Source organism: Neoarius graeffei, chromosome 15 (assembly GCF_027579695.1).
Source record: "Neoarius graeffei isolate fNeoGra1 chromosome 15, fNeoGra1.pri, whole genome shotgun sequence".
In the NCBI taxonomy this organism is placed as follows: domain Eukaryota; kingdom Metazoa; phylum Chordata; class Actinopteri; order Siluriformes; family Ariidae; genus Neoarius; species Neoarius graeffei.
In genome coordinates, this window is record NC_083583.1 from 9,474,975 (window position 1) to 9,499,992 (window position 25,018).

At 39.6% G+C, this 25,018-nt stretch overlaps 1 protein-coding gene across 2 annotated transcripts in view; it reads right to left on the reverse strand.

Annotated features, from left to right (window-relative positions):
* The window catches only part of sbf2 (SET binding factor 2), a 368,376-nt gene that overhangs the window by 225,510 nt on the left and 117,848 nt on the right, over positions 1-25,018 (reverse strand). For both annotated transcript variants that reach the window (XM_060940828.1, XM_060940827.1), the window contains exons 4-5: positions 13,618-13,746; positions 9,946-10,056 (exon numbers count right to left, since the gene is read on the reverse strand). In XM_060940828.1, the coding sequence (XP_060796811.1) occupies positions 9,946-10,056; positions 13,618-13,746 (240 nt within the window). The remainder of the gene's footprint in view (positions 1-9,945; positions 10,057-13,617; positions 13,747-25,018) is intronic.

Consider the following 25,018-nt stretch of genomic DNA (forward strand, 5'->3'; position numbering starts at 1 on the left):
AACCCAGGACCTTCTTGCTGTGAGGCGACAGCGCTAACCACTACACCACCGTGCCGCCCCACCACGGTTGTAAAGAGTGATTATACGAGTTCCTTCCTGGCAGCTCAAACCAATCTGGCCATTTCCCTCTGACCCTCTCTTATCAACAATGCATTTGTTTCCACCCACAGAACTGTCGCTCACTCAATCAGTGTTTTTTGTTTTCCGCGCCATTCTATGTAAACTCTAGAGACTGTTGTGTATGAAAACCCCAGGAGATCAGCAGCTTCTCAGATACTCAAACCAAAAATACTCATCTGGCTCAAACCAACGCCCATACCACAGTGAAAGAAACCCACACTTTGAGATCGCAATTTTTCCCGTTCTGACGTTTGAACATTGTGAACATTAACTGAAGCTCTTGATTTGTATCTGCGTGATTTGATGCATCGTGCCGCTGTCGAGGGATCGGCTGATTAGAGAACCGCAGAAAACAGCAGGTTGACGTATGGGTGTTCCTAATAAAGTGGGTGGTGAGTGTAGGCTGCATACTGAAAGAACTGAACTTTTTTACTTAAATGACGACACACAGCACATTTGAGACGACACTTATGACTGACTCGGACTCGCCCTTTGGTTTTCAACAGGCTCAAGGCAGAGGTGAATTAATTTTCAGCTCAAAGTTTATCTAAATAAAAGCCTATATTCTAATAAAAGCCCTATTCGGATGGAATAAGTTGATCTAATAAAAGCCCTATTCGGATGGAATAAGTTGATCTAATAAAAGCTCTATTCGGATGGAATAAATGTATCTAATAAAAGCTCTATTCGGACGGGATAAGTTTATCTAAAAAAGCTCTATTTGGACGGGATAAGTTTATCTAATAAAAGCTCTATTCGGATGGAATAAATTTATCTAATAAAAGCTCTATTCGGACGGGATAAGTTTATCTAATAAAAGCTCTATTCGGATGGTATAAATTTATCCAATAAAAGTTCTATTCGGACGGGATAAGTTTATCTAATAAAAGCTCTATTCGGACGGGATAAGTTTATCTATAAAAGCTCTATTCGGATGGAATAAATTTATCCAATAAAAGTTCTATTCGGACGGGATAAGTTTATCTAATAAAAGCTCTATTCGGACGGGATATGTTTATCTAAAAAAGCTCTATTCGGACGGGATAAGTTTATCTAATAAAAGCTCTATTCGGACGGGATAAATTTATCTAATAAAAGCTCTATTCGGACGGGATAAGTTTATCTATAAAAGCTCTATTTGGACGGGATAAGTTTATCTAATAAAAGCTCTATTCGGATGGAATAAATTTATCCAATAAAAGTTCTATTCGGACGGGATAAGTTTATCTAATAAAAGCTCTATTTGGACGGGATAAGTTTATCTAATAAAAGCTCTATTTGGACGGGATAAGTTTATCTAATAAAAGCTCTATTCGGACGGGATAAGTTTATCTAAAAAAAGCTCTATTCGGACGGGATAAGTTTATCTAATAAAAGCTCTATTCGGATGGAATAAATTTATCTAATAAAAGTTCTATTCGGACAGGATAAGTTTATCTAATAAAAGTTCTATTCGGACGGGATAAGTTTATCGAATAAAAGCTCTATTCGGACGGGATAAGTTTATCTAAAAAAGCTCTATTTGGACGGGATAAGTTTATCTAATAAAAGCTCTATTCGGACGGAATAAATTTATCTAATAAAAGCCCTATTCGGACGGGATAAATTTATCTAATAAAAGCTCTATTCGGACGGGATAAGTTTATCTAATAAAAGCCCTATTCGGACGGGATACATTTATCTAATAAAAGCTCTATTCGGACGGGATAGTTTATCTAATAAAAGCTCTATTCGGACGGGATAAGTTTATCTAAAAAAGCTCTATTCGGACGGGATAAGTTTATCTAATAAAAGCTCTATTCGGAAGGAATAAATTTATCTAATAAAAGCTCTATTCGGATGGGATAAGTTTATCTAATAAAAGCTCTATTCGGACGGGATAAGTTTATCTAAAAAAGCTCTATTTGGACGGGATAAGTTTATCTAATAAAAGCTCTATTCGGACGGAATAAATTTATCTAATAAAAGCCCTATTCGGACGGGATAAATTTATCTAATAAAAGCTCTATTCGGATGGGATAAGTTTATCTATAAAAGCTCTATTTGGACGGGATAAGTTTATCTATAAAAGCTCTATTTGGACGGGATAAGTTTATCTATAAAAGCTCTATTTGGACGGGATAAGTTTATCTAATAAAAGCTCTATTCGGATGGAATAAATTTATCCAATAAAAGTTCTATTCGGACGGGATAAGTTTATCTAATAAAAGCTCTATTCGGACGGGATAAGTGTATCTAATAAAAGCTCTATTCGGACGGGATAAGTTTATCTAATAAAAGCTCTATTCGGACGGGATAAGTTTATCTAAAAAAAGCTCTATTCGGACGGGATAAGTTTATCTAATAAAAGCTCTATTTGGACGGGATAAGTTTATCTAATAAAAGCTCTATTTGGACGGGATAAGTTTATCTAATAAAAGCTCTATTCGGACGGGATAAATTTATCCAATAAAAGTTCTATTCGGACGGGATAAGTTTATCGAATAAAAGCTCTATTCGGACAGGATAAGTTTATCTAAAAAAGCTCTATTTGGACGGGATAAGTTTATCTAATAAAAGCCCTATTCGGACGGGATAAATTTATCTAATAAAAGCTCTATTCGGACGGGATAAATTTATCTAATAAAAGCTCTATTCGGACGGGATAAGTTTATCTATAAAAGCTCTATTTGGACGGGATAAGTTTATCTATAAAAGCTCTATTTGGACGGGATAAGTTTATCTAATAAAAGCTCTATTCGGACGGAATAAATTTATCCAATAAAAGTTCTATTCGGACGGGATAAGTTTATCTAATAAAAGCTCTATTCGGACGGGATAAGTTTATCTAATAAAAGCTCTATTCGGACGGGATAAGTTTATCTAAAAAAGCTCTATTCGGACGGGATAAGTTTATCTAATAAAAGCTCTATTCGGACGGAATAAATTTATCTAATAAAAGTTCTATTCGGACGGGATAAGTTTATCTAATAAAAGCTCTATTCGGACGGGATAAGTTTATCTAAAAAAGCTCTATTCGGACGGGATAAGTTTATCTAATAAAAGTTCTATTCGGACGGGATAAGTTTATCTAATAAAAGCTCTATTTGGACGGGATAAGTTTATCTAATAAAAGCTCTATTCGGACGGGATAAATTTATCTAATAAAAGCTCTATTCGGACGGGATAAGTTTATCTAATAAAAGCTCTATTCGGACGGGATAAGTTTATCTAAAAAAGCTCTATTCGGACGGGATAAGTTTATCTAATAAAAGCTCTATTCGGACGGAATAAATTTATCTAATAAAAGCCCTATTCGGACGGGATAAATTTATCTAATAAAAGCTCTATTCGGACGGGATAAGTTTATCTATAAAAGCTCTATTCGGATGGAATAAATTTATCCAATAAAAGTTCTATTCGGACGGGATAAGTTTATCTAATAAAAGCTCTATTCGGACGGGATATGTTTATCTAAAAAAGCTCTATTCGGACGGGATAAGTTTATCTAATAAAAGCTCTATTCGGACGGGATAAATTTATCTAATAAAAGCTCTATTCGGACGGGATAAGTTTATCTATAAAAGCTCTATTTGGACGGGATAAGTTTATCTAATAAAAGCTCTATTCGGATGGAATAAATTTATCCAATAAAAGTTCTATTCGGACGGGATAAGTTTATCTAATAAAAGCTCTATTCGGACGGGATAAGTTTATCTAATAAAAGCTCTATTCGGACGGGATAAGTTTATCTAAAAAAAGCTCTATTCGGACGGGATAAGTTTATCTAATAAAAGCTCTATTCGGACGGAATAAATTTATCTAATAAAAGTTCTATTCGGACAGGATAAGTTTATCTAATAAAAGTTCTATTCGGACGGGATAAGTTTATCGAATAAAAGCTCTATTCGGACGGGATAAGTTTATCTAAAAAAGCTCTATTTGGACGGGATAAGTTTATCTAATAAAAGCTCTATTCGGACGGAATAAATTTATCTAATAAAAGCCCTATTCGGACGGGATAAATTTATCTAATAAAAGCTCTATTCGGACGGGATAAGTTTATCTATAAAAGCTCTATTTGGACAGGATAAGTTTATCTAAAAAAGCTCTATTTGGACGGGATAAGTTTATCTAATAAAAGCTCTATTCGGACGGAATAAATTTATCTAATAAAAGCCCTATTCGGACGGGATAAATTTATCTAATAAAAGCTCTATTCGGACGGGATAAGTTTATCTATAAAAGCTCTATTTGGACGGGATATGTTTATCTATAAAAGCTCTATTTGGACGGGATAAGTTTATCTAATAAAAGCTCTATTCGGACGGAATAAATTTATCCAATAAAAGCTCTATTCGGACGGGATAAGTTTATCTAATAAAAGCTCTATTCGGACGGGATAAGTTTATCTAATAAAAGCTCTATTCGGACGGGATAAGTTTATCTAAAAAAGCTCTATTCGGACGGGATAAGTTTATCTAATAAAAGCTCTATTCGGACGGAATAAATTTATCTAATAAAAGTTCTATTCGGACGGGATAAGTTTATCTAATAAAAGCTCTATTCGGACGGGATAAGTTTATCTAAAAAAGCTCTATTCGGACGGGATAAGTTTATCTAATAAAAGTTCTATTCGGACGGGATAAGTTTATCTAATAAAAGCTCTATTTGGACGGGATAAGTTTATCTAATAAAAGCTCTATTCGGACGGGATAAATTTATCTAATAAAAGCTCTATTCGGACGGGATAAGTTTATCTAATAAAAGCTCTATTCGGACGGGATAAGTTTATCTAAAAAAGCTCTATTCGGACGGGATAAGTTTATCTAATAAAAGCTCTATTCGGACGGAATAAATTTATCTAATAAAAGCCCTATTCGGACGGGATAAATTTATCTAATAAAAGCTCTATTCGGACGGGATAAGTTTATCTATAAAAGCTCTATTTGGACGGGATAAGTTTATCTATAAAAGCTCTATTTGGACGGGATAAGTTTATCTAATAAAAGCTCTATTCGGATGGTATAAATTTATCCAATAAAAGTTCTATTCGGACGGGATAAGTTTATCTAATAAAAGCTCTATTCGGACGGGATAAGTTTATCTAAAAAAGCTCTATTTGGACGGGATAAGTTTATCTAATAAAAGCTCTATTCGGACGGAATAAATTTATCTAATAAAAGCCCTATTCGGACGGGATAAATTTATCTAATAAAAGCTCTATTCGGATGGGATAAGTTTATCTATAAAAGCTCTATTTGGACGGGATAAGTTTATCTATAAAAGCTCTATTTGGACGGGATAAGTTTATCTATAAAAGCTCTATTTGGACGGGATAAGTTTATCTATAAAAGCTCTATTTGGACGGGATAAGTTTATCTATAAAAGCTCTATTTGGACGGGATAAGTTTATCTAATAAAAGCTCTATTCGGATGGAATAAATTTATCCAATAAAAGTTCTATTCGGACGGGATAAGTTTATCTAATAAAAGCTCTATTCGGACGGGATAAGTTTATCTAATAAAAGCTCTATTTGGACGGGATAAGTTTATCTAATAAAAGCTCTATTCGGACGGGATAAGTTTATCTAAAAAAAGCTCTATTCGGACGGGATAAGTTTATCTAATAAAAGCTCTATTCGGACGGAATAAATTTATCTAATAAAAGTTCTATTCGGACAGGATAAGTTTATCTAATAAAAGTTCTATTCGGACGGGATAAGTTTATCGAATAAAAGCTCTATTCGGACGGGATAAGTTTATCTAAAAAAGCTCTATTTGGACGGGATAAGTTTATCTAATAAAAGCTCTATTCGGACGGAATAAATTTATCTAATAAAAGCCCTATTCGGACGGGATAAATTTATCTAATAAAAGCTCTATTCGGACGGGATAAGTTCATCTATAAAAGCTCTATTTGGACGGGATAAGTTTATCTATAAAAGCTCTATTTGGACGGGATAAGTTTATCTAATAAAAGCTCTATTCGGACGGAATAAATTTATCCAATAAAAGTTCTATTCGGACGGGATAAGTTTATCTAATAAAAGCTCTATTCGGACGGGATAAGTTTATCTAATAAAAGCTCTATTCGGACGGAATAAATTTATCTAATAAAAGTTCTATTCGGACGGGATAAGTTTATCTAATAAAAGCTCTATTCGGACGGAATAAATTTATCTAATAAAAGTTCTATTCGGACGGGATAAGTTTATCTAATAAAAGCTCTATTCGGACGGGATAAGTTTATCTAAAAAAGCTCTATTTGGACGGGATAAGTTTATCTAATAAAAGCTCTATTCGGATGGAATAAATTTATCTAATAAAAGTTCTATTTGGACGGGATAAGTTTATCTAATAAAAGCTCTATTCGGATGGAATAAATTTATCTAATAAAAGTTCTATTCGGACGGGATAAGTTTATCTAATAAAAGTTCTATTCGGACGGGATAAGTTTATCTAAAAAAGCTCTATTTGGACGGGATAAGTTTATCTAATAAAAGCTCTATTCGGATGGAATAAATTTATCTAATAAAAGCCCTATTCGGACGGAATAAATTTATCTAATAAAAGCCCTATTCGGACGGGATAAATTTATCTAATAAAAGTTCTATTCGGACGGGATAAGTTTATCTATAAAAGCTCTATTCGGACGGGATAAGTGTATCTATAAAAGCTCTATTCGGACGGGATAAGTGTATCTATAAAAGCTCTATTCGGACGGGATAAGTGTATCTAATAAAAGCTCTATTCGGACGGGATAAGTTTATCTACTAAAAGCCCTATTCGGACGGAATAAGTTTATCTACTAAAAGCCCTATTCGGACGGGATAAGTTTATCTAATAAAAGCTCTATTTGGACGGGATAAGTTTATCTAATAAAAGCTCTATTTGGATGGGATAAGTTTATCTAATAAAAGCTCTATTCGGACGGGATAAGTTTATCTAATAAAAGCCCTATTCGGACGGAATAAGTTTATCTACTAAAAGCCCTATTCGGACGGGATAAGTTTATCTAATAAAAGCTCTATTTGGACAGGATAAGTTTATCTAATAAAAGCTCTATTTGGACGGGATAAGTTTATCTAATAAAAGCTCTATTCGGACGGGATAAGTTTATCTAATAAAAGCCCTATTCGGACGGAATAAGTTTATCTAATAAAAGCTCTATTCGGACGGGATAAGTTTATCTAATAAAAGCTCTATTCGGACGGGATAAGTTTATCTACTAAAAGCCCTATTCGGACGGAATAAGTTTATCTACTAAAAGCCCTATTCGGACGGGATAAGTTTATCTAATAAAAGCCCTATTCGGACGGGATAAGTTTATCTAATAAAAGCCCTATTCGGACAGGATAAGTTTATCTAATAAAGGCCCTGATCTAATAAAAGCCCTATTCGGACGGGATAAGTTTATCTAATAAAAGCCCTATTCGGACGGAATAAGTTTATCTACTAAAAGCCCTATTCGGACGGGATAAGTTTATCTAATAAAAGCTCTATTTGGACAGGATAAGTTTATCTAATAAAAGCTCTATTTGGACGGGATAAGTTTATCTAATAAAAGCTCTATTCGGACGGGATAAGTTTATCTAAAAAAAGCTCTATTCGGACGGGATAAGTTTATCTAATAAAAGCTCTATTCGGACGGAATAAATTTATCTAATAAAAGTTCTATTCGGACAGGATAAGTTTATCTAATAAAAGTTCTATTCGGACGGGATAAGTTTATCGAATAAAAGCTCTATTCGGACGGGATAAGTTTATCTAAAAAAGCTCTATTTGGACGGGATAAGTTTATCTAATAAAAGCTCTATTCGGACGGAATAAATTTATCTAATAAAAGCCCTATTCGGACGGGATAAATTTATCTAATAAAAGCTCTATTCGGACGGGATAAGTTCATCTATAAAAGCTCTATTTGGACGGGATAAGTTTATCTATAAAAGCTCTATTTGGACGGGATAAGTTTATCTAATAAAAGCTCTATTCGGACGGAATAAATTTATCCAATAAAAGTTCTATTCGGACGGGATAAGTTTATCTAATAAAAGCTCTATTCGGACGGGATAAGTTTATCTAAAAAAGCTCTATTCGGACGGGATAAGTTTATCTAATAAAAGCTCTATTCGGACGGAATAAATTTATCTAATAAAAGCCCTATTCGGACGGGATAAATTTATCTAATAAAAGCTCTATTCGGACGGGATAAGTTCATCTATAAAAGCTCTATTTGGACGGGATAAGTTTATCTATAAAAGCTCTATTTGGACGGGATAAGTTTATCTAATAAAAGCTCTATTCGGACGGAATAAATTTATCCAATAAAAGTTCTATTCGGACGGGATAAGTTTATCTAATAAAAGCTCTATTCGGACGGGATAAGTTTATCTACTAAAAGCCCTATTCGGACGGAATAAGTTTATCTACTAAAAGCCCTATTCGGACGGGATAAGTTTATCTAATAAAAGCCCTATTCGGACGGGATAAGTTTATCTAATAAAAGCTCTATTCGGACGGGATAAGTTTATCTAATAAAAGCCCTATTCGGACGGAATAAGTTTATCTAATAAAAGCTCTATTCGGACGGGATAAGTTTATCTACTAAAAGCCCTATTCGGACGGAATAAGTTTATCTACTAAAAGCCCTATTCGGACGGGATAAGTTTATCTAATAAAAGCCCTATTCGGACGGGATAAGTTTATCTAATAAAAGCCCTATTCGGACAGGATAAGTTTATCTAATAAAGGCCCTGTTCTAATAAAAGCCCTATTCGGACGGGATAAGTTTATCTAATAAAAGCCCTATTCGGACAGGATAAGTTTATCTAATAAAGGCCCTGTTCTAATAAAAGCCTTATTCGGACGGGATAAGTTTATCAGCTGGATGTCTGTAATGTAATCCTTTTTTTTTTTTTAATAATTATTTTCTTCAGTGATAATACTCTCACAATAAAATGACCACGTTTTTCAGTGGGTTGTACGTTCAGTGAATCTGGATGTTCCATATTTTAGGAACCAGCAATGATATAACAAGCCATTATTGATACAAAACTAAAAGACGATACTGTACACACGTCAATATCAAGTAATGCTTTATACCTGTAGCTACTGTTATAATGACTCCTTTAGTCAGCCTGTGGGATCTTATCCTGAAAACTCTTTCCTAGACAGCGTGGATATTCCAGATTTCACCGCCCAGCCCAAGGATACATTTCAGTGCCTGTTATAAAGCATCAGTTTTTCATTTTCTTATTTGGAAAGTGTTCAGACAAATAGCCTTGATATTCACACTACGAGATTAAATATAGCAAGCAGCAGCAGTCAAACATCAGAGAAAAATAAATCCGGAAACGTATGACGATGTTAAGTTAATCCTGACCGAATGTGAAAGGAAAAAAAACGTCTTTCACATGCTCAGTCCATTTCCCTTTGGTAATTTGGCTTTTCCGTCTGGCGACTTTTATTCGCTATTCTATTTTTCCAGAATCTTCCATATCGGCATAGCAAGATGTCAAAGAAATGTAAATGATCTCGTTAAAATATCGATGTTGGCACCTCTGAATGAGCAAAAAAAAAAAGCTTCAGGGGGGAAAATTAAAAGTTTTCATATGGTGAAACATTCCTAACATCTGGCATTAGGACCCCGTCTCGTTCGCTCAACTCTCCAGTGAGAAGAGCCGCCTCCCTCTCTGACACAGCCACACTTCTGGCCCGACCCGAGCGAGCACGCCAATTAACCCCGAGTGACCCTCTGTGGTGCTGGCGTCCTCCCTTTCGAGCACGCGCGGGTCAGAGGTACAGGCATTTGAGGAATTGCTGTTTGGCTGAGTAATGTCTCACCTGGGAGCCTCCTGCTGTAGGCACAGTGCATGTGAGGAGGTTCGCCACGAGGCCCTCCACAGGGAAGTTCAGACTGTCGATGTAAACGGTGTAGATCAGCCCCAAACAGCCCTGAGGGAGAGAAGATGGTCAAACTGGATGCACAGATACCCACAAACACACACTGATACAATTACATCGGATTGGAAAAAGAAGCCTTTCTTGGTCGCCCATTACACACACCAAAGCATTTCAGAGGGTCTTGGGAAGATTTAATAAGGTTGTAACATCACTAACAGGAAATGCCACCACCACTGAGACTAATTTTAGTTCCAAGAATGCGCCTCAAGTTCTCCTCGCATTAGAGAGCAACCATCTCCTCGTCTTATACAATACGTTCAGGAAAACCAAGGCTCTAACTCAAGAGTGGACTCCACGAGCATGGACTCGTTATTTCCAGTTTCACCTCTCCCGCTGCACTCCACACGTCACCCAATCCGTCTGGTAGATCTCAAAACACTTTTCTTTTGAAAAATCTAGATTAATTAAGCCTGCACACATGACAGGCGATCTTTTCAGAATCAGATACGTGGAAATGCAAAAGATGAACTAATTTAAAAAGTGCAAAAAGTTACATGACTCATTCACTACACACCATCATCTCACACAACAGAAAAACTAAATGTTCCATCCTTAATAATAATATTCCTTTTTATTCGTATTTTTTTTTTGTTTCCGTTTCCGGTTGAGAGTACGTCATGCGCGTTCTGGCTGCCGCTTCTCACCAGAGCTTTTTTTAATTGTATTTCTTTTTCTATTTATTTATTTTTCTGTGTGTTTGTGTAGTTTGATGTTTGTTTGAGTGTTTTGTCCGCCAGTTGTGGTGTAGCTCCGGACCCAGTTTTGGGCATCGGTTCCCTCCAGGCCTTGGTTCGCTGTGGGCGATGCCTGTGCTCCCAGCTGTGGACTGCAGTGAGCTCGTTGCTCATTTTACATCGTGGTTATCCAGCGCTCTGCACTTTAATGCTCGGCGTGATGTTCCGAGCGATGTTGCTCAGTGGTGTCGCGGCGGCTGTGCAGGCGGTTTGGGACACACCAGCGCTCTGCGTGGCGGAGCTTCTCTGCTCGCTTTGTGGATCCATGGCGTGGTGTTCGAGCGATGTTGCTGACGGCGTCACGGCGGCGGTGCTGGAGATGTGGGACTCGTTTTCGTGCGCCTTTTGGTGGGACTGTGGCTGCTACACCACGGGAATTACATCCTGACCCCTACTTGGTGGACTTTTTACTTTATTTATTTTTATTAAAAAAAAATTTTTTTTCCCTTGTCTATAATTGTAAAGCGTCCTTGGGTTTCTTGAAAGGCGCTATATAAATTTAACTTATTATTATTATTATTATTATTATCATCCAGACTATCATTACAGTTCCTGCTCTATCCTTTATCATTCCTTTTCTAAGGTGCTAATTCAAGATGCGATTTCTGTTATGACGTGTTTTATTCCTCTTACACTACAGCAACGCGCCAATGATTCGACAGACTAAACATAATGGACAAAGCCTCTCTGGTGTCACTCATAGCGATTCCTGAAGAGTGGGTTTGAAGCTCAAATAAGCAGGTTACGGGCGTCGCCATCTTGGCAGCGCCGAACTCCTGGCTAGTCCATAAACGGAGAAAAGGGGTGGGAATAGTGAAGCCTGACGGCTGGGACACGCCTACTAACCTCAAAGCGAACAAGCTAGCCAACAAGCTACTGGCTAAACTAAAAGAAGCCGCTCCATAAAGACAGACCATAACCGCCATACTTTTTTTTTTTTTTTACATAAATCCATCACCTGCAGTGAACTTAGCTTGAGTTCTGAGGCAATGCCAGCTAGCGGCTAACAAGAGGACAAACCCAGCTGTCACTTAAATCAGCCCCGCCCCTAATTATGCATAAATTGTACGGCTCAATATAATTTAAACTGTTGAATTATATAAAATTCACCCCCTGTACAGCTGTCATGAAGGTGGAAACTGTTTTTGTCCCAGGCTAGTTTTCACTGTAAATTTGGCCATTTTATGGAATCAATTTTGTGCCAAAATGTTCATACAATACTTTTGAAATATAAAAAAAAATGACAAATCAAAACACAAAAAAAGTAGTCAAATTTTTTAGACTGGCAAACAAATTATTCATGTACCGGTAATCGTGCAAAATATCAGTCTATTACTCTTCAGAAACCTTTTATTTTTGTTCCGCGTCTTTCTCAGTTTTGTTTGACGTAATTTATTTTGGTTGCGATTCCAGCTTTCTCGTTTGCGCTCCCTGACTTTTTGCTCGCAGTTTTGGCACAAACTTCACGTGTGGGTGGGCTGTCCAGGAATGCATTCCCATTGGGTAACTTGTGTTTGACTGACGGCTACGCTCAGCCATTCCCTACTCGGATTCTGGCGGACTGTTTGACGAGTGACCGATCCGTTGACGGTAAACAAGGATCGAGTGGACTTCAGTGGCGACTATGATATTGAATTAATTCAACAAAGTGTAAGTGCGGGACAAATGTGTTGTATGTGTTGCAGTAGTGCACATTATGCAGGTGTGTTTAACGTTAGCAAGACAGCTATTATATTGGGCAGTGGAGCGAAGTCTAACATTTGACTTGCCACGAAATGCCTGCATAATGTGCACTACTGCAACACATACAGCACATTTGTCCCGTACTTACACTTTGTTGAATTAATTCAATATCATAGTCGCCACTGAAGTCCACTCGATCCTTGTTTACCGTCAATGGATCGGTCACTCGTCAAACAGTCCGCCAGAATCCGAGTACGGAATGGCTGAGCGTAGCTGTCAGTCAAACACAAGTTAGCCAATGGGAATGCATTCCTGGACAGCCCGCCCACACGTGAAGTTTGTGCCAAAACTGCAAGCAAAAAGTCAGGTAGCGCAAACGAGAAAGCTGGAATCGCAACCAAAATAAATTACGTCAAGCAAAACTGAGAAAGACGCGGAACAAAAATAAAAGGTTTCTGAAGAGTAATAGACTGATATTTTGCATGATTACATGAATAATTTGTTTGCCAGTCTAAAAAAATTGACACTTTTTTGTATTTTGATTTGTCATTTTTGTTTGATATTTCAAAAGTATTGTATTGGCACAAAACTGATTCCATACCATTTTAGCATGGGGGTCTGTGGGAATAGACTCGATTTTGGAGCCTGCCTCTAGTGGCTATTCGAGGAACTGCAGATTTTAGCACTTCCGCATTGGCTTCACTTTTCAGGAGCGAGGTTGCCGTTTGGACACATCTTATGTTTTTACCTGTTTATAGTTACTATTTGATGACTTCCTGTTCTCCATTACATCACAACAGGCATTTCCAAGACTTTCCTGTTTCAAGTTACGGCTTTACGTCTGACTATTACAAAATACTAAATACTGAAGTCTCCGTCCATTAACGCATAAAATGTCTCCTTCCAGAAAACCTCACCATTTACCTACTTCTGTCAGAGTTGCTGTTACAGAACTAATCAACACCTTCTGACCAATCAGATTCAAGAATTCAACTGCAGATATTAAAGGCCATAGAGTATTAATCACGAAGCAAAACGTCAGGATGGGAAACGAAGAGATGATAAAAAACACAAAACTACGCATGCACGGCTACTGAACAAAAGCTTTTTAAAGCAGTTCATGTTTGTGTTTTACCCTGAAGATTTCTGGAAAGTCTAATCGGGAGACCAGGATTAGACTTTTGGGTGCAAACACTTGAGCTGGCTGGATCAGACCATCTTCTTCCTCGTCTTCGTCTTCGTCGCCTTGTAGTGTCTTCGTGCCCTGGATGAAAATCGGGGAGAAATCAGTGAGGGATGTGCGAAAGCTCGTCAGGTTATTTAGCTGTAAAAAGTTGACAAATTTGACTGAAAATATCCAGAACACGGCACGAGAAAGAAGCCTGCTTGAACGGAAATCGGGCTTCGCTCATTTAAAGCTCATCACGCTGTTGGTTGCCGACGGCAACGTTTTTTAGTATGAAGAAATGAAATCAGTGAAATGTTATTTGAATTAAATCCTCTCACTGTTTCAAGGAGGGAGACAATATATCTGTTTATCTATATATGAGAGGATCTTTCTGGATCATTCAGAGCTTATCCTCGTCTCAAATGGAAAGTTGAAGGCGGAAAGCTTAAATGTGATTATATGATTACAGCCGAACCCCGACTTTACTCCATGCCGAGCTCAGAACACAGTATGGCTAACCTGCACCAAAAGAAAAGCCGATGATTCGCAAGTCGGATAAAACGGCCAAAAACCGAAGCACGCACGTTACCGAATCGCCCAGGAGTGACTCTTTGTTTTTCAACAAAGACAGCGAGAAAATAACACTATAAAGCAAATCGAGTTAGTGGGCCTGCATACCACAAGAGCATGAGCTCAGGCCGAGCTGATATCGTACAAGGATATACACATTCAAAAAAAAACTTTGATATGAGAGATTAGGTTATGAACTAATGGCAGAAATCTAAAAGGAAATGAAAGTCAAACCCATGTGTCGTCCTATTACTATTAATAGGCCTCAATTAAAGAAAAACCGTGTAATTGTATAAGTGTATAATTGGCGATTGCTTGGTCCAAGAGCAAGGGACCTCTCCAGTGGCCTGGGGGATGTTATTCTAACCCTAACCCATGATGGCTCATGAGATATAAACCATGTTCTAGAGCCATAGAGGCTGGAAAGCGAATCAATTACATTCGACTCAGTGTGTGACTGGAAAGAAATGTATTGTCTAACGATCATGAACAAGATGACATCATTGTAAAAATAAAATTTATGCACCAAAAAAAAAAAAAAAACCCGCATATATAATGTCCTCATTTCTTTACATTAATGAGGCCCCCCCATCCCCCAAAAAAACCCTAACTGGCCCTTTTCTAATTGGAGGAAGCCATGGCCTAATGGTTAGAGAAGCACCTTTGTGACCAAAAGGTCGCTGGTTCAATTCCCTGGACCAGCAGGAATGGCCAAAGTGCCCTTGAGCAAGGCACCTAACCCCCAACTGCTCCCGAGGACATAGCTCTGGATAAGAGCGTATGCCAAATAATGTAACTTTCACAAAAATAAAAAACAGACCGAATTACATAGACGCAAGGCCGAATGTTTACCAGAGAAACATTGAAACCATCACCACCTTCAGTCACTGTGGGACGATTTTTCTCCTCATCTTTGTCAACGCTGCTCAGACTAAATTTTTAATATGTGTCCAGAACTCAGCAACAAAGAAATGTGAGCAGAATAAGTGATAAAAAATTCTCCATGGAAGAATTAATTCATAGCTATCTAGGCATGGAACGATTCACCCGATTTATGATTCCTTTCAATTCAAAATATTGGGTTCAGGATTTTGACACGATACTTTTGAAAAATAAATGAAATGAAGACAATTTTAATACAAAAAAAATAAAATTCCTTATCAACTTTAAGAAAATGAAAGTTGTTTTGTTTTAAAAATCACCAGCAACAGTTATTTACCCACATTTGTAAAGTTGAGTAAAATATAACACCCTCTTACCTAAATTATCCCCTTTATTCAAAATGAAAAAAGTTAATAACAAACATTCCTTTTCTTAATAAACATTTGTACCACCTTCATTTTCTTCTCTTTTCTTTATCCTTCATCAATCTGTAAAAAGAGAGCTCGGATTTCTTATTAAATCTATTTGTACACAATCACACAATACCCCTTTCACATTTTAGATCTGCTTGTTTTTGCCGCATTCGAGCTGCGTTACTTCCACCTACAGTGAAGTCATGCACATTCCCGCTACTGTACGATATATTCTGCTGTCTAAACAACACAATTACAGCTAGAAAATGCCAAGAGATTACGCAATTTGACAATCGTGGTTCGTTTTTATTTCATCAATTTGAAAGGTTGTAAATTTGTATCGTGATTTATTGTCGCACGCTATATTGTCACATGCCTATAGCTATCAGAGTAAACATTAACTGATGCTAGCAATGATAAGGAGCTAGATATGGAGCTAACTGCCACTGTGTATACATTTCCACTCATGATAAAATTGTAGATAGTTGAAAACTTTGAGGGAAAACAAGTGATAACTGACAGCAAAAGTTAGCAAGTTGCATAACTACGAGCAGAGTTAACACCTGAATTAAGAACCAGTTATGAGACAAGAAAAAAAAAAATCAATGAAAGTTTTCGCTGAATGCAAACTAAATCTCTAAATTGTTCCAGTGTTAAAAAAGGACAACCAGATAACGTTATTTTTCCTTTCCAGTGTGAATTCAAGAACCTCCCCCCCCCCATAGGCCTAATTTCCTGTCCATAATTCACCACTTCCTGCAGGAAGCTACGACATCACTAGCTGCCATGACAGGGTTTTCAATGATCTGGGATTGTGATTCATTCTTCACTGAGAATGGGGGGGGGGGATGGCGAAAACCAAAATCATTGAAGAACAAAATATTTCACCTTTAGTGACTCATTTTTAATTTTCTTCAAATATGAAACCAATATCGAGTCGTGACACGCTGTATCTGGTTCGAATTGCCGCATTTGAGCCTCCATAATACACATAAGCTCATATTGATGGCCACCTTTCAAACCCTGCTGATTCGTCTCTTTATTGCCTTTTTGCTCAGACAATGAAAACATGCCATGAGAGCCACAGCATCTTCCGTGGGGAGCGCTGGGATTAAAATACCCCCACAGATGGGAAACACATTTTGGTGTTATTGGGAGGATTTGGCTCAATTACAGGGGGAAAATACATTCCACCGCTGCTGCTTCTAATCAGATAACGTTTACTTCAATACTCTGAATTCTATAGTGTTCTAGGAAGCTGTGCATTAAACGTTGATCTTAAAATCACATGGATTTTTGGACTGGATTACTTTTTCTGCTGCGTCAGGGTTTGTGTCTATTGTTTCGACAGTATTTTTGATTGGTTGTTGCCTTTTAATGGTTGATTTCATTTGAATTACTATTGTAAAGAAATATTTTAAAAATACACTCTACAGCCAAAAGTTTGTGGACACCTCACATACTACCTGCCTGCTTATAAGAACTTGTACAGGACTGTTTATAGTCCTGAGTATGACTGCAACCAGTCGTTGAATCTCAGGTCCGGGAGAACTTGAGTAAGGGGGAACTTCACTTTCCCCCAAAAATCACCATTGCTCCCAGGTCCGCTCTAACCTGAAGTGGTGGCACCTGCCTGGGTTCCAGCTATGGGTTAAATACTACATCAATAAGGCGCTGGCAGCAGGGCGCTTTTCGGTGCAGTGTGGCAGATGAACCCAACAGGGTCAATGGCACACCACCAGATGGCATGCGGAAGAGCCACTCAAATGGCCAACGGATGGTATCACTCGGCAAGTCAGTTATCACTGCGGGGCAACTTCCATACCTGTCAGGTTTATGGCACTTTTGTGCACCACCTGGCATCAGGTCTGGAGGGCCAGAGAGACAACACGATGGGGTCGCGATATCATTTGTCTTACCTTACTGTGCAGGTGCTTCATTAGGAGAGGAAAATAAAAAAAGTCAAAGTCCCTTCCACGCCAGGATCTGGTCTTCCCAGGCAGTCTCCTGTCCCAGTACTAACCAGCCCTTTGAGTCGCATGGGTGCGTCGCCAATCTCCGTTTCCATAGCCCTCGGCCTTTCGCCTATACAGCTAGGGTTACAGTACACTGTAACTCTGGTAACCGCAAGAGTTTGACTTCCCTACTCGCATCTGTACTGCAGCATGCCTTGCCAGATGGCAGTAGGTACCATTTTTATGATGGTCTTTGGTATGACCCGACCGCGAGTAGAGCTCACGATCTCCTGGTTGAGAGGTGGACAGGCTAACCACTAGGCCAGCTCGCGGTATGGAGAGAACAAGCATAGTTAAAAGCTCAGTGTCTTCAATTGAAGACAAGCATCAAAGGAGAGCTCACAAAACCAGACACTCCACAGCAGCTCAACCAGGCCATTCATGCCACCGCTGTGAACGACTCTGTCACTCTGGTGCGGGCCTCGTGGCCCATCTGCGTTTCTGCAAATCCTAACGAAGCAGTCATGATCGCTAGCGATGGACAGCTGACAACCTGCCTGCTGAACGTCCCATTCCAGATTTATTCCTCTTTTACCATTATAACAAGCTCCACTCTTCTGGGAAGGCTTTCCATTAGATTTTGGGGCATGGCCCGATAGATGGGTGTGTGTGTGTGTTCATTCAACCACAAGAGCATTAATGAGATCGGGCACTGATGCTGAGTGAGTACTGAGGAGGTCTAGGGTGCACACAGTGTTCCAGTTCATCCCAAAGGTGTTCAGCTGGGTTGAGTTGAGTTGAGTCAGGGCTCTGTGCAGGACACTAGAGTTCTTCTACTCCAACTTTGGGAAACAATGTCTTCACGGAGCTCGCTTTGTGCACAGGGGCGTTGCCATGCTGGAACAAGTTTGGGTCTCTCAGTTCCAGTGAAGAGAAAGTGTAAAGCTCCAGCGCCCAAAGACGTTCTATACAACTGTGTGCGTCGAACAGTTTGTGGAAGAACCACATATTGGCATGACGGATGGGTGTTCATTATACTTTTGGCCATACAGCTTATTGCCTATATATCTTGTCCTATTTTTTCTTGCAATCACTTTGTGACTAATTTCTTCAAGCTGCCTGATGCTTCATTAATGTATCCATCAGTAATCTATCTGAAACTTTTCTTACTGGTCGGACCAACAAACAGATTATATATATGTGGGAGAAATTAGCATATTACACAAATGATATGATGCTAATCCATCAAGGACATCTACGGTATCCGATTGCAGTGTCCTCCTGTCATGCGCTGCGTGTGGACAGAATTGTGGGAATAAATAACACGCAGTGAAGAAGGCATAAAAGTCATGTCTGAAAATAAAGAATAATCCTCTGGTGTGAATGTGTGTGATGACATCACAGCTGCACACACCAGGGTGGCCTTCAGCGCTCCACATCAGGAGAACCCAGATGAGAAAGATTAAAGCTGGGGGCCATCACAGGCCATCTCCAGAACCGTTGTGCTCTTCATCCTGGCCAAACTGTTGCATAACATTTGAAAGGACCAGGCCATGAATGCACAGCTGTCGGTTAGACTGTCCATATTGAGGGGAGGGAAGAAAAAAAAAAAAAGTTTATTGAACATTAGGAATGTTCCATAGTCTAGCGCTGGCTCCTAAAATGTTTTCTGAGTTTAATCTGGGTCACATTAAACCGTTTTATTTTACACAATATGGTAATATTCTGTAATGTTTTATTTATACCCAATACTGAATTGGCAGTTTTGGCAGAAATCATTCGTGGAAAAAAAGTATGTGCACCTCGGAGAAAATAACCCATGTCTGAAATCACTCCCCACTCGCTAGTATCCCACAATGCATCACGAAAAGTAGAGTACAACCGATGGTCACTAACCAAGCAATATATACCATCATGCATTGCGGTCGCACTGAAGGAAAAAGGGCAGATGACAGAGAGGCGCAACCAGTGCAGTATAAATGTAAGCAAGTTTCCATTTGACTTTTGATGATATGCTGAGTATTTTTGAATTTTGTTTAACCGTTTTTAAATGTAGTAAACATTACGCTATTATGGCAGAAAGCATGGGTAGCGATCTGGCACGTTTTAATTGTGCCACAGTAAAGACGTAAATAAAGGCGCAACAGAGTAGTATCTGAAAGTGTTTTTTCATGAGCTTACGAGATAGTCCTCTATATAGTAATTCCCTATATAGTGAGTAGGAAGTAGCGAACGAGTGAGTGATTTCAGACAGAGAACCTCTTCGGGGGGAAAAAAACAAGATAAATTCCATGCCAACTGTGAAGCCTGGTGGAGCACAGGGGCAACCACGGCCTAAAGCAGGGGTCTCAAACTAAAATGGCAAGAGGTCCAGAAATCAACGCTCGTCCTCTTCTGGGGTCCGGATATGGGCTTATGCTTTTTACCAGACTAAAATCAGTTATCATTTTTATTGCACAAATTTGCTTTTGTGATGATACAAAATCATTAACACAAAATGGCAAAAATACAATGCCTATGCTGGATAAACATGAAACAAAGTGCATCATCATCAATGCGGCCTCAGCTGAACTATACACCTGGTGGCCCAGTCATCACAATTGTTGATGCACGATGTTACAACCCCGATTCCAAAAAAGTTGGGACAAAGTACAAATTGTAAATAAAAACGGAATGTAATAATTTACAAATCTCAAAAACTGATATTGTATTCACAATAGAACATAGACAACATATCAAATGTCGAAAGTGAGACATTTTGAAATTTCATGCCAAATATTGCCTCATTTGAAATTTCATGACAGCAACACATCTCAAAAAAGTTGGGACAGGGGCAATAAGAGGCTGGAAAAGTTAAAGGTACAAAAAAAGGAACAGCTGGAGGACCAAATTGCAACTCATTAGGTCAACTGGCAATAGGTCATTAACATGACTGGGTATAAAAAGAGCATCTTGGAGTGGCAGCGGCTCTCAGAAGTAAAGATGGGAAGAGGATCACCAATCCCCCTAATTCTGCGCCGACAAATAGTGGAGCAATATCAGAAAGGAGTTCGACAGTGTAAAATTGCAAAGAGTTTGAACATATCATCATCTACAGTGCATAATATCATCAAAAGATTCAGAGAATCTGGAAGCATCTCTGTGTGTAAGGGTCAAGGCCGGAAAACCATACTGGGTGCCCGTGATCTTTGGGCCCTTAGACGGCACTGCATCACATACAGGCATGCTTCTGTATTGGAAATCACAAAATGGGCTCAGGAATATTTCCAGAGAACATTATCTGCGAACACAATTCACTGTGCCATCCGCCGTTGCCAGCTAAAACTCTATAGTTCAAAGAAGAAGCCGTATCTAAACATGATCCAGAAGCGCAGACGTCTTCTCTGGGCCAAGGCTCATTTAAAATGGACTGTGGCAAAGTGGAAAACTGTTCTGTGGTCAGACGAATCAAAATTTGAAGTTCTTTATGGAAATCAGGGACGCCGTGTCATTCGGACTAAAGAAGAGAAGGACGACCCGAGTTGTTATCGGCGCTCAGTTCAGAAGCCTGCATCTCTGATGGTATGGGGTTGCATTAGTGCGTGTGGCATGGGCAGCTTACACATCTGGAAAGACACCATCAATGCTGAAAGGTATATCCAGGTTCTAGAGCAACATATGCTCCCATCCAGACGACGTCTCTTTCGGGGAAGACCTTGCATTTTCCAACATCACAATGCCAAACCACATACTGCATCAATTACAGAATCATGGCTGCGTAGAAGAAGGGTCCGGGTACTGAACTGGCCAGCCTGCAGTCCAGATCTTTCACCCATAGAAAACATTTGGCGCATCATAAAACGGAAGATACGACAAAAAAGACCTAAGACAGTTGAGCGACTAGAATCCTACATTAGACAAGAATGGGTTAACATTCCTATCCCTAAACTTGAGCAACTTGTCTCCTCAGTCCCCAGACGTTTACAGACTGTTGTAAAGAGAAAAGGGGATGTCTCACAGTGGTAAACATGGCCTTGTCCCAATTTTTTTGAGATGTGTTGCTGTCATGAAATTTAAAATCACCCAATTTTCTCTTTAAATGATAAATTTTCTCAGTTTAAACATTTGATATGTCATCTATGTTCTATTCTGAATAAAATATGGAATTTTGAAACTTCCACATCATTGCATTCCATTTTTATTTACAATTTGTACTTTGTCCCAACTTTTTTGGAATCGGGGTTGTAGTTCAGAGCCCCAGTGTCCCTCATTAATGTGTCTAGAAAGGTGGCTGGAAGGTGGCCCCTCCTCAAATGACCATGGGTTAGGCACCAAAGTACCAGCTGACTGCGGGAAGGTCAGGGTGGTGATAGCAATGACCAAGGCCAAGCCTCCTGTAGCCAACCTTGTCCAAGACCGGGGATGTCACCGTACAGCTCCGAATTGGTGATATTAAGTACCCTACGGAGTATGCGCATGTAGGTGCCATTTAGGGATTTCTCCAATGCAGTTGTCCTCGCGACCATAAAGCAAAACAGACTCGACAGTAGCTGAGAAAAAACAGCTTTAGCTGTCTAGATAGATTTGATCGCCAAACATCCATCATGTTACTGAGTGCTTTCCAAGCTAGGCCTCTCCTGACCTTAATGCCCGTCTCGGACAAGTTCACCCACGAGCCAAGGTACTTGAAATCAGAAACCTCATCAAGATGTTGACCTTGGCGGGAGTGAAGTGGTATATTGCTTGGAGTGTTACAGACTAAAACTTCAGTCTTGGCAGCATTAAGCCTTCACTCCTTTCATCCATAAAGATGTCCTCAAAGGAAAACATATTTTAGGTTGGACTGAGCTGAACCACCAATTTAAGCTTGAAGCAAAAACTTGTCAGAAAAGGTAACAGCAAGTGATTTTCATAGGTTCGTTCACACGTAGCCTATTGTCTGTCGGTCTACTTCCATAATTCAGTGGGAGAAATTGGCTTTAGCGTGCCATTCCCTGCTGGTATTTTGAGCCTTGGGAGGAATGGGGTCAGTGCCATTCTCAAACAGGTGTGTCAATGTTCATTGGTCATTCTTGGATTCCTTTTACGTTGTCCCAAAATCCATCGTCTTCTTGGTGAACACTCGGATGTCTGCTGTTATGCGGAGACGGAATGAGAGAGAACCTGCGTTGATCGCACATACTGGGCTTTAAGCTCATTTATTTTCTATGTCCTCACCTTGGACTGCTGTGTGTAGGAGTCTTCAAAGTGTCTGCGTTTAGTTTCATAAAGGTGTTTTAAATTGCCCCTTTTGACAACCGCAACATACTCGGAGCAAACGAGACACACCAGTCTCGCTGACTTATGGCCCTTTTCCACTACCCTTTTTCAGCTCACTTCAGCTCACTTCAGCCCGACACGGCTCGCGTTTCGACTACCAAAAACCAGCACGACTCAGCTCGCTTCAGCCCTGCTTAGCCCCTAAAACTCGCACCGTTTTGGAGTGGGGCTGAAGCGAGCCAAGCCGTGCCAAGTGAGGCTGGGGGCGTGAGCAGACACTCCCCTGTGCACTGATTGGTGAGGAGGCGTGTCCTCACATGCCCACACACGCCCCGCGAGCGCGCTGGGATCTGTAAACACCGCAAACCCGGAAGAATAATAATTACGAATTGCGAGAATTTCTGAAGCCTTATGCGCCTCGCCTCATCTATACGCTCTTGCCAGTATCTGTTGGCGTTGTCGGTGACAACAAGCCACAGCACCAAGACCAGCAACACTAACGACTCCATGTCCTCCATGTTTATTGTTTACTATTCGGGTCGTGAGACTACCGCTTAAAAGATCACTGAATCAGTGACATACAGAGCATCGTGGACGAGTTCGCGGAGCGCAAGGCTCGTCGTATGCCCTTCAAATAATGCGCGCAGTAGGCTATTGATGTTTTATTATGAGCCATGTACAGTATGTCGCCTAATGTTTTTTTGTTTCTGAGTTACATGTTCGTTTGAAGGACTTAATGTACAAAATAACATAGTTGCACCCCGTAGTGTTGAAATTGGTAAACACAGTGCATTCAGTGAGGTTTGCACCACCCTCCTTTTATTTCTGACTCTTCCTGTCACCGTTGCAACCTCTGAGCGCTCATTCGTATGCCCTTCAAATAATGTGCGCAGTATAGGCTATTGATGTTTTATTATGAGCCATGTACAGTATCCTAATGTTTTTTGTTTCTGAGTTACATGTTCGTTTGAAGGACTTGATGTACTAAATAACATAGTTGCACCCGGTAGTGTTGAAATTGGTAAACACCGCAGTTGCGGACATTTTGTAGCCTAAAATGATGTTATGATAAGCTTTAATAAAGGGCCCGGTCATTTGCCCCGCCCCCGGCCCGGCTCTGACTTGTTCCGCCACTGTCACTGATGTCACTGTTTGCGCTGCTTAACGACATCACGTGACGTCCACCCACTTTCGCTAACTCCACCCAATGTGTCCACCCACTTCCAGCCAGCACGGTTCAGCGCGGTTGTAGTCGAAATGCAACTCCAACAGCCCCGCTCAGCTCGACTCAGCACGGCACGGCTCAGCCGCGTTTGTAGTGGAAAAGCGGCATTAGTTGCAGGAAGAATAAAAGCCATGGCCTAATGGTCAACTTTGGGGCCAAAAGGTCACCCGTTCGATTTCCTGGACCAGCAGGAATGGCTGAAGTACCCCTGAGCAAGGCACCTAACCCCAACTGCTCCGGATATGTTGTACATTGCTCTGGATAAGAGCGTCTGCTAAATGTCTAATGTAATAAACCCCATACTTTTCTGTCCACTCTGCTCGGAAGATTCGGTTTTCAAGAACAACTTTCCTAATTTTTGATAACACCATAGTTCACCTACATCTGTGTGCTTCTCTCTACCCAGCAAGTATAAGATAGCAACACATAGGACTCAGATGGCTCTACTGAGCTGGTGTCATTATGCCTGATTAAAAGTTTGCCGCCGATTTTTTTATTACCTCGCCCCAGATGGAGTCCACCAGGGAGCAAGGTACTGTTTACGGTGAGGTTTCTTTTTGTTTTGTTTTTTGTTAACGATATTACAGGAAAATGGCTGGACCAATCTTCATGAAACTTTCAGGACAGATGGGCATTGATCTTGAATAGAACCTCCAACATTTTGAGACTCATCTGGTCAAGGTCACCAAAAAGGTCAAAATCGTTTTTGTTGTAGCTACTGCCTCATATAGAGGCGCTAGCCACTACGTCATCGTGCGGTAAGAATGTAAGAGTGTAACAGTCGCGCACTGTGCATACACGTGTTCTGATTAAAATGGCCGGTGAGTGTATATAATTCGGTTCACCATTCGAAATAAACGGACTAGACTAAAGAAATTGCTTTCAGACATGTTTATGCTTATTACAGAGGGAAAGTGCGTTCCACTGAGCTCTAGCGCCGGGCCATTTCCGGGAAATAAGAGTTTGGGTCATGGTGACAGCGTGTGTACGTCAGCCTCGGTTCGGAGGTTTCAGTTTCTAAAACTGTAAGAGGTAAGAGTAGAATAATATAAAAGTACAGACATGGTATATATTTACTTCTGTGA